The sequence below is a fragment of the Dicentrarchus labrax genome, unplaced genomic scaffold (assembly GCF_905237075.1).
Source record: "Dicentrarchus labrax unplaced genomic scaffold, dlabrax2021, whole genome shotgun sequence".
Lineage (NCBI taxonomy): Eukaryota > Metazoa > Chordata > Actinopteri > Moronidae > Dicentrarchus > Dicentrarchus labrax.
The window spans coordinates 12,013,813-12,024,763 of NW_026136706.1; the positions used below are offsets into that span (position 1 = coordinate 12,013,813).

At 39.3% G+C, this 10,951-nt stretch overlaps 1 protein-coding gene across 4 annotated transcripts; it reads left to right on the top strand.

Annotated features, from left to right (window-relative positions):
- The first annotated feature begins 284 nt into the window (after window positions 1–284).
- On the top strand, window positions 285–10,771 carry znf148 (zinc finger protein 148). Of its 4 annotated transcripts, none has more exons than XM_051403938.1 (7): window positions 285–414; window positions 2,327–2,715; window positions 3,761–3,886; window positions 4,009–4,132; window positions 4,261–4,344; window positions 4,457–4,575; window positions 5,941–10,771. In XM_051403938.1, the coding sequence occupies exons 1-7, from the start codon at window positions 300–302 to the stop codon at window positions 7,576–7,578; spliced, it is 2,595 nt and encodes an 864-aa protein (XP_051259898.1). In that variant the 5' UTR covers window positions 285–299; the 3' UTR covers window positions 7,579–10,771. The 4 variants fall into 4 exon arrangements, with proteins under 4 accessions (XP_051259898.1, XP_051259899.1, XP_051259901.1 ...); XM_051403939.1 differs by having other exon boundaries at window positions 286–414; window positions 2,327–2,655; XM_051403941.1 differs by lacking the exon at window positions 285–414 and adding an exon at window positions 460–816.
- Window positions 10,772–10,951: the final 180 nt, after the last annotated feature.

Consider the following 10,951-nt stretch of genomic DNA (forward strand, 5'->3'; position numbering starts at 1 on the left):
ATTCAATCAGATGGCCACAAATCATATTTAGCCAGTGTGCAAGTTATTAATAGAATGCATTATCCGTACATTTAACCATACATATTTTTGAGCGACTAATTAAAAAAATATAAAAAAGCTGACTGATGACAACTATTAAGGCATTATTATTATTATTATTATTATTATTATTATTATTATTATTAGTATTAGTATTAGTATTATTAATATTAAAGATCATTCATTAGAAGTAGGTCGCCACACTGAAGCGCACGGCTCCTCACCAACCAATGACAACCACTAGATGGCGACAAATAGAAATGTTCCTGCCTCCCATGAAACGTGATGGTGTGTTTGATTATTCCGCACACCATCAGGACTCTGTAGTCTTGCATAACAATCATGATAGCTATACGGGTTTAAGACGCATAGCAGGTAAGAGAAAACTATGCAGCTTTTCACGGTTGACATATCACCTGTGCGCCGCTGAGACGGTTGTTATTGTTTGTGTTAGGGAGCGAGCGTGTGCTTTACTAGCAGGCAATAACACAGGGGGCCTATTGGAGGAGGCTTGAGGCGCTAAGCCCTTGCTGACAAGTTTGGGGCAAATGTGCAAACGAAAGTGGGGTTTTAATGCCACGTGTGTCGCTTGTTGTGAGCTCAGAGTTTTATTGTTGGACGCTGCGTGTGAGCAGACCTGTCTACAGAACCACGAGGATGCGGTTTCATCCTTTTATTGTGACAGCAGCAGAGAGACGGACGAATGTTTGCAGCAACTTGCTAGCGGCTAAGCTACCTAGCTTCCAGACAGGCCGTAGACCTACACGTCAAGTGGGAGTAAGTGAAAGAGAACTTCCGGTCGCTGCTGCCAGAGTAAAACATTTCAGTAAATTCATTCGAGATAATGCCGCTGAGGATGGTTAGTAGTGAAGACCACGCGTATGTTTAGTCGATACGGGTTGTTTAGGGCAGTTATACTCACAAACACACGTTAATGTGGACAGTTTCTCGCACTAGTTGACGGCGTGTTGGATTTTAAAACCCGTGAACGAGCTTTATTTTGAAGGCGCGGTCGCACTCTCTCTCTCCCTGCCCGCCTTCAGCAACGGTCGTAAATGTGACGCGAACATGGATGTGACAACCGCGGCTAGCTAGCTGGCTAGCAAGAGACTTTTAACCCACTTAACCTAAGTGACACAGTGAGTGTGTTTACATGTGGGGCTGAGTGGTTGTTGTTGTTGTGTTTCTAAACTGTGACAGCTACTTACCTTGCGTTGCTGCCTGCTGGGTCAGTGTATACCAGAACAGTGTTACCAAACGGCCCACTGGTGCTACGTTAAGCTAGCGATGCCGTTTTGAGATCAAGTGATTTGCGAGTTTACTAAATTTTGTCTTGTCGAAGAGCAAACGCGACATCAGTGTAGTGTTGCAGTAGAAAGAAAACGTGTAGCTGGTTTTCTTACTGCACTTTCGGTTGCGTTTGTGTGTTGTTGTCAGCGTACACTGCCGTCTTTGAGGGGAAATATTATAAATAAAACAAGCTTGCCTGACTTAACGTTACATTAAGTTAAGTTACATAAACAGACTTCAATGTTTCGGGTTAAAAGCACATTTCTTTAAATTGATTTTCAACCTTCTGAGTGGTGCCACAGTGCCTGCTATCACTTTACACTGTATAGCACATTTTGTGAGATAAGATTACAGAAACAACAGCTGACCCAGTTACAAAAAGTTGACACTTTACTGAGAAGAGGCATTGTTTGTGCAGTAGCGTTAGATGTGGAAGTCTTTACAACTTTTTTTGTAAGATTACAAGCCATATTCTTATTGATTGCAGTTTCCCAGCTTGGGATCAATAAAGTATATCTATCTATCCAAGAGCTAGTACTGTATGTGCAATTTGTGAGTTACTGAACGGGAATACGTGTATTTATATTTTAACAGTATGAGTATCTTAAAGACAACTTTCATGGGGTTGGTTGGGGGGGTGCACGTCAACTAGAGTAGAGCTAGTGTTGTTGACTTGCTCCTGCCGGGGTTCATTACCAACGTGGGTACCTGTGCCTTTAGGTTTTGTGATGCCAGGAATTAAAAAGTGACCTTTGCACATTAAAGTAATCAGTAACCATCACAATTTGCAGTGTGCTTATCATCTTAGTTGCATCTTTGACTGCTCCATCTTTGTTATCTTTACAACAAGAGACACAGCGGAAATACTTATTTTGACTTTCGTTATGCCTTGATGTTTTTATTGCGTGTGATTCCACATCCACCTTCTCATGTCAAACTAAAACATTTCAGCGTGCCGACATTGTCCAGTCATCTCTCTATTTCTGTCTTTTCACAGACTCAAGAACTACTCTATGTAAGATGAACACTGAGGACAAGCTGGAGGGTATGCTGCTGAAGTGCAGCAGTGGAGGAATAGATGGAGGAGGGAGGGTCGGGCTGGTCAGCGGAGGTGGACTGGTGGTGATGACTCTTGGGGAACGCTCGCTGGCAAACCACCCTCTGCTGGCCGAGGACGATGACGACGAAGACGAAGATGAGGACTTGACTGGGAGCTCGCTGGTTACACATGACCTGGTCCCTCCGGAGCAGCTGATGATGCAGGAGGAGATGACAAAGAATGGTGGAGGAGGAGGAGGAGGAGGAGAAGAGGAGGGAGGAGGCGAGGTGGGAGTGCATTTCCCCCTAAAACTCACCAATAAGTTTCCCTGCTTGCTTCATATGCCAGTGAGTTCATGCTGGTTAAGAAAGGAGTCCATGTATAGATAAGATTATATGTGTGGATACTGTATGTACGGTCTCCATGCCCTCATAGTGAGTTTCCTTTCATGTCATCTCATGCAAGGACATCAGTTCTTGCAGCACTGAAGATTTACAGAGGTATTGACACATATATGAAAACCACCCTTGGCCCACTTAACTACTGTTGATACTCATGAGCTGGCTTAGTGCCGGTTTGCAACACAATGCCAAAGTTTTACGTAAAAAAGTGGTCTGAAATGGAATACTGTATTTAACATTGTAGTTAAGGAACGTGATATAAAGTGTATGACATAAATATTAGAAGTAGAAAGCCCCACAGAACATCATTAAATATAACATTCTTAAACAATGAGGATAATATGTTGTAGTAAGGGATCGCCTCACTCACACTTGTGTACCTGGTTCGCACTCAGAATACAAAAGGAGGAGGAGCTTTCACAGTGAGAAAGGCAGTAGCTGAAATGATTGTGCTTTTAAGTCTTTTGCATTACAAAAGAATAAAGACACAGCATGTGTGAATTTAAGAGACAACCTCTTACTCTGAGTGTAAACATCAAGGATAACCTGAACTGATCCACAGAATCAGGCTTAAAGTCCTGTTTATTACAACTTGGATCTAATTTCTATAGTTTCTGCCTGTAAGAAAAACTTTGTACTCACCAAGTTATTTTCCTAATTCTTAGAATGTGGCAGCATAATTTAAAATATGTCAGATGTGAGATCTGGAGATGCTCCTGGAAGACTTTCTAGGGCCTGAGGTTTTTCTCTGATGTATTTTGCCTTCAGCAGGGGGTCATCCTCAGAGGATGCTTGAACCACATCAACTGGCTTCTTAGAATGTGGGGAAGCAGCTGCTTCATGGTGAGGTCCCCTCACATTGGTAGATTATCCTCTGCTTGCCCTATTGCACCTGTCTGACCCGGATAAGCTGCTGGATGTGTGGGTGGGCTTTAAAGTAGGTCATGTGCCTTGTTAAATGTCTTGCCTATCTATGGTCCTACTTTTACAGTTGAGCATCAAGCAGGAACTGAAGCAGTCTGAGCCATCGGCCCAGATAAAGAAGGACAAAAAAGGAGTTAAGGACCTGATGGTGTGTCCCAAGAAGAAAAAAAGGAAGCAGCGTTCACCAGCAAAGGTGCAAGTCAGTTTTATTTTGGAAATCAAATTTCTATTGCTTGTGTGTGAGAATTTTCCACAGTGACGGCTGGAGGAGTAGAATAACAATAGTATTTGTCTTTGTTCCCTTTGCTGTTGTAGATTCTCAGCATCAATGATGATGGATCATTGGGTATACAAAACCCCAAGTGTCACGTCTGTGTGCACTGTAATGCTGCATTCAGAACCAACTACCATCTACAGAGGCATGTCTTCATTCACACTGGTAGGAATTACTCAGTCATGTTTGAAAATGCTATTGTATTTATAATAATTGCTTTGAAATTAGATGTTGACAGTGGATGCTGGTTGTTATTTATGTAATAGTGTTTATGTGTATTATTCAAACTCCAGGTGAGAAGCCATTTCAGTGCAGCCAGTGCGATATGCGCTTCATTCAGAAATATCTTCTCCAGAGACACGAGAAAATCCACACTGGTGAGTGAAGAATGAACAGCAGTCAGCATGCAGTTGGATTTTATTTGTCGTTTTAATTTCACGTGAGTCAGCTTGTCTTTTTCTTTTTTCTTTTTCTCGTGTTTTTCTTTAGGTGAAAAGCCTTTTCGTTGTGATGAGTGTGGGATGAGGTTCATCCAGAAGTACCACATGGAGAGACACAAAAGGACTCACAGTGGAGAGAAGCCCTACCAATGTGACTACTGTCACCAGGTAAGCTCTGTTTTTGTTTGCTTGTCTGCTAGCTTGTTAATAGTGCATCTGCAAGCAGTGAGACAATAGACCTTTGTCATAGCAGCCACTTTGACATCAAATAGTAATAACTTTATTTGTATAGCACTGTTTAAAAAACAATGTTTACAAAAGTGCTTTACATACACACAAAAACAGACAAACAAATTTTCCCCCAGGGATCAACAAAGTATTTCTGATTCTGATACTAAATCTTACTCTTAGCTAGTGTTGTTTTTGGCAGCCTGTCTTAATTTTAGTTTTAGTCTAGTCTTTGTGTCAAACTGTCATTTTAGTTTTTATTAGTTTTAGTCACGTTTATACTCTTTTTAGTCTAGTCAAGTTTCAGTCGACTAAAAGTCTGAGCATTTTAGACTTATTTCAGTCAGAATTATCCAAGACTATTTCCGTCTAGTTTTAGTCAATGAAAATTGTATTTTAGTCTCTTTTTAGAAATGCAATTCTATTTAACCCAGTTAATATAGTACAAGTACCTAGTATAGTATAGACATTTTAATTTAATTATAAAATTTTTTTTTAAAAAAAAAAAATTTAAATAAAATAAATAAAAAATCAAAAAACAAACCAGTTACGGTCTCGTTTCCGTCACGTGATAAAGGTTCGTTGACCGTTTTTTGTGTGGGCGGGGTGGGGGTCTTATATATATAATTTTTTTTTTTTTTTTTTTTTTTTTTTTTTTTTTTAAAAAAAAAAAAAATATTTTTTTTTTTTTTTTTTTTTTTTTTAAAAATTTTTTTTTTTTTTTTTTTTTTTTAAAATTATTTTTTTTTTTTTTTTTTTTTTTTTTTTTTTTATATCACCCCTTTTTTTTTTGGCTTCGTTTTTTTTTCCGTCTGGTGATAATGGGTTGTTGACGACGATATTTAGTCATAATTTTCGTTGACGAAAGCAACACTACTCTTAGCCAGTGTATATGTGCTAAAACTTTGGGTATTACGGTCTCTATGTAGGGTAATCGCAGGTGGTACCAACAATACTAATTAAGGTTCCGTCCCGTTTAGTGTAGTCACAGTTTTTCCTTGAGCCAACACGCAACACAATAGCAGCACCTTGGCTCTGTTTGATCTGAATGGAACGTTACCCTAATTACTACCATTGGTAACACCTGTGTTTAGCCTACTATTTTCATGTCAAAATGGCTCCTGTGAAAAGGTCTTTTGAATATAGTGGAAAAACAGGTATTTAGAAGTGGTGCTCATATTAGTGGTCTTTATATGTGTCAGGATGTAAACACAGAACATACAGAGTGAACGGATGAAAATACTAGCCAAAGCCAGTGTGTAAATAAGTACAGTAGAATAAATGTATTTTGTCCTCTATCCACAGTACTTCTCCAGAACAGACCGGGTTTTGAAGCACAGACGAATGTGTCATGAGAACAGAGAGAGAAAGGCCAACAAGGCAGCTGGTAAAGTTGGGCCTTTGCGCGAAGCAGATTCTTTAGGCCTCCCCTTTCTCGCCAAAGAGTGCTCGCTGCCCAAGAAAAAGCGCCAAAAGTGTGCAGATAAGAGTTCAGGCGCTTCCACTGCTCCCCAGACAGAAGGGCACACTGTCGCTGTCGTAGAAACGGAGGAGAAGGACGAGCAGAGACAGAATAAAATTGACGGTCTACCTCTCTATGCTGTGTCCTCCAAAGTAAAACACGAGTATGTGATTGCAGGCTACTCTGTGGAACTTCCTGAAGAAACGGGTAGCCAACACCAAGAGGGAGAAGTGTCAACAGAAGACACAACTCCTCCAAAACTAGTTCTGAAGAAAGTCCCCAAGAGGAGTCTTAAACAGTCCAATGAGCAGCCTCCCCCCTGCCTGTCCACTTTGTCTTCCTTTGAGGAAAATACTAAGGTCACACAGTACACCTTTGAAATCGTGGACAAGCAAGGCCTTTTAGACGTAGAAAGCAACACTGAACTCGAGTCAGTTGAAACTCTTCAAGGAGGACCAGCAAAGCCAGCAGCCAGCAGCACAAACTACGACGACGCCATGCAGTTTCTCAAGAAGAAGCGTTATCTTCAGGCAGCAATGGCCAACAACACTCGGGATTACAACCTGAACACGAGCAGCATTTCTTCTCAGCCGCCTGTTACACAAACTGTGGTGTCAACTGTCATCGACGAGACTGTCCCCGCCACCATCCTAGAGCCCCAGCCCATCAACGCGGAAATTAAAGCGTCACATGACAAGAATGTGCTGCCAGACGAGGTTCTTCAGACACTGTTGGATCACTACTCCAACAAAGCCAACGGGCAATCAGACATTTCCTTCAGTGTGGCTGACACAGAGGTGACGTCAAGCATATCTATTAATTCCTCTGATGTTTCAGACAGCAGCCCGGTGGAGAGTATGGGAGCCTCTAGTGCCCAGGCTCAGCCAGCTACTGAGAAGGTCAGCCTCTTGCAAGAGTACTCCAAGTTTCTCCAGCAAGCACTGGAGAGGACCAGCCAGAACGACAGCTACCTGACCAGTCAAAGCCTCAGCTTGGTCTCCGAAAACCCCACCTTAGCTGGACAACCTCTGTTCTCCACCGAGAAACAGTTTCCTTCCCCCAGCAGGTTCAAATCAGGGATGAGCTCTCCGCTAAGGTCCACTTTAGAGAAACCTCACTTTGGATTACTGGTCGGGGACTCCCAGCACTCATTTTCATTTTCAGGTGATGAGACCACCCCTCCCTCCGCAGTGTCCCCAGCTGAGGAGGACTTTCTGGAGCAGGTCTCGCCCTCCAAAAAGACAGACTCTTCACAAGGCATACTGCAGACTTTTCAGATAAGCTCCTTCGATCAGAACTTCAAATCTCATTTCCAGGCATCGAGATCTGGATCCTCGTCACAGTTTACTGTTGCCAATGGACAATTAAGTCTCCGAGGACACAGCACAGACTTCTCAGAGTTCCCTTTAGTCAGAGTCACTGAGACCAGGTCTCAATTGAACTCCTCCCCTGATGTTTCATCCAGTGAAACCTTTGGCTGAAGGAGTCTGGGGGAGGGTGTATTCATTTCTGTTTATAATTTCAGCAGCACTTTATCTCATGTCTCCTGTTTTGCCAAAACAAGTCCCATTGCAACTATGTGCTCTTTCTCAAAACATTTTGTTTAAAAAAACATACTAATGTTTTGGGGTTTTTTTTCTGTTTTTTTTTATTTTTTAAGTGCAACCTCATAGAACGGGAATACTGAAAACGTATCAATCATAATTAGCATTTCCCCTTTAAAAAAAAAAACAAACTGTATTTGTTATTAGTATATTTCTTGCTCTAGAATGTACATTTGAGAGATTAAGCGACCAAAGTGTAATGCAAGAGAGAGTGAAATATTCTTTCATACCTTTGCCGTAAAGTTTATGTTTTGTCAATCAACACTCGCTCTCGCTGCTTAAAGCAACATTTCCACTTATTAAAATATAGGCCCCTATTTATTTATATATATATATATATATATATAAAATATATGCCTTTTTGCTCTTACTGCATCTACCTCCCCTCGCTGTCTATCTGGTTAAATTAAAGTTCACTCCTTTTTATTCCAGCTGAAAACGACACCATGATTAGGTCATAATTGATTCTTCACTTTATGTTGAAGTCACTTTACTGTCACCTGAAATGGGTGTTTCTACATGATCTGTGTAATGAATGCTACAGGAAAGATTGAACCGATTGTGTTTTTCTGATATGGAATCTAGTTTATTTTCCATTGACAGATTGGGCCTAATTTGGTTGGTGAAAAAAAAAAAAAAAAAAAGAAATTCTAATTTATAAATTGTATTACATTGTGTGGAATAATGTATTCCCTTTGAATCTCTTGGCACTGTTTTTGTACAAATGTGACTCTAGTGCATGGTAGGCTGTGTAATAAAAAGGCTGGGCTCTATTAGATTTAAAGTTTTAATAGTCCCCCCCCCCCCAAAAAAAAAAGATTTGGGTATCAAATAGCTGCACGCATGTAATGGTTGCAGGATAATTCTTATTCTCCTTCAGAGGTATTGGTGAGTTGTAGTGAAATTACTTAAGAAGATTGTGCTTCATTTCTGCACAATTTGCACATTTTCACTACAGGGAATGTAGTATGTACTTTCACAGTGGAGGAATTGCATAATACCTTCACTTAAAAAGGCAACTTTTTGTCAAATCAGATTTCTGAGACTGACCCTCGCGTAAGATTTAGTTCATGTGAAACTACAGATAATGCTCTTGGCTTTCGTCACTTATGATGTAGCTCCTGTAGCTGCAGTTTTACAGTACTCTGATTGTTCTTCTTGGAAGATGCACAGGTTTTGGGGAAACAACAATGTGATTAGACCCCCTTGTATTGATTGAAAGTCATAGTTTGATTAAGGCTATATTATGAAAGATAGTACATGTGGAAATGAGGTGCTTGGTTTTCCAGTTTTATTAGTTTTGCATCTGTGCCTTTTTCTTTTTTCTTTTACTCATTCCTGTATATGTATATGTATTTCTTTTTTCTCAGTCAGCGCTCTAAGGCTACTAATTCCACTTGCACAATAATAACAAAACACATAAGCTATCAACCTATTCAGTCTGTAATACGTTGAGATCTGGGAGCTTTATTTAATTTTTCGCCCATTTTATTTAGAATTGTATCAAGAAATAGCACCAAGTTTAAGAAGGAAATGGTATTTTCATTGACTGCTGCAATATATGTATATGAGTACAGAATCATGTTCCAGATATCTGTAGTTTTGATAACTATCACCTACTTGCTAGAATTCATTAGTAAGCCACATCTGTCCAGGCCTTGTTGAAGAAAATGCAATTGAGTGAGGTCTCCTCTCTGCTTCATCACTTGTTTTCCGTGTGTACATGTATGTGTGATGTCTTAGGTGCTATTGTGTAAAACACTGTTTTTATATGCGCCATCAAATTAGGTTTGAAAATTGATGTTAAACTCCCTCTTGTTACAACTCTACTGACAATCAGGGACAGACGGCACCCACGTTAATCATCGAACACTTTATTTTTCTTCATTGATCATTCCCACTAGAATTTATAGAGAATATTCTGCTGTAAATACATTGTATATTTTTATGTTCTGAGAAGTACTGTTAGATCTTTTGTGTCTATAGAGTGACAAGTCTTGTGCAAGAGACACTTTTTGTCAGTGGAAGGCACATTAATTCGTTTTCCAGCATTACTTACATTCAACAACGAATCATTTCACTTGCTGACACGATGTGGCTTTCTGAGGTGTGTATGTGTATATACAGTATATCTCAACACTGTTATCAGAGGTTTTTCTTTTTGTAAGTTAATGCAGTTGATTGTGCATTATGATGGGATTTACTGTATACAACTGTTGGTAATGAAAAGCCCCTTCCCCTAGAAAATGTTTATTTGGTTTTAATGTAATAATCCACCTGAAATCTTTTGTTTTCTTTTTTTTTTTTTAATCAAATATTTAACCTTAACAGCTGAATTCATGTCAGTTAAAATAGATTTTGGGTGGAGTATAGTTCAAAAATAAGTTTTGTGGTTGAAATAATCCACTAGCTACTCATTTCATTGTAAGCAATTATTGAAAGCACAGTGCAGATGAGTGATTCTGCTTTGGTAAATTGTATCCCATTAATTATATGAGCAGTACCATGGTATTTTTTTTCTCCTTTTTAATTAACTCTTGTCAGTAACCTGGCCATAAGTGTCCTTGTATAAGCTACAGAAAAAAATATTTGTTTTGTGTAAAAAGATCTGAATTACGAATTTTTTGATAAAAACTATTTTTGAAACATGTCATTTATGGCACTGATATGTACAGTATATCATATGCAGTCACTATTGCTACCTTCATTTATCTCCGTACAAGTCGTTTGTGTCAAGATCTTTGAAATGCAGATGAGAATCTCCTCCTAGAGTCCAAGCTTTGACTTTTTTCTTACTTTTAAAAAGAACTTGACGAGGAGGCCCTACTGCTTCACTGTAAGGTTGATCTCAAGTTAGACAGTAAGGTTCATTTGCATGGTCTCTAACTTGTTGGGTTGAGTGAACTCGTTTTATGAATAATGTGCAGCTTTAATTGTAGCTGATTAATTTCAGTCAAGTAACCCAATATGATTAGATTTTTGCAATATATTATGATTTGTAAACAATCTGATTAAATTGTTGTTTTGATTGTTGTGTGTCATGTCCTTATAAATAAAATAATTCACAGTATTTGACCTTGAATTGTTTTTGATATGCAAAAGCCATTTTCAGTAACGATTCATCTTTTTTTAACAGTGATATAAAGAGCAAAAAGCAGCAAATCCTCACACAGGAGAAGGCAGAAATAAGTCAGAAAACATCCAAATCAGCCTTAAGACCCAAAACATAATCTCCTTTCCCAAAACCTGA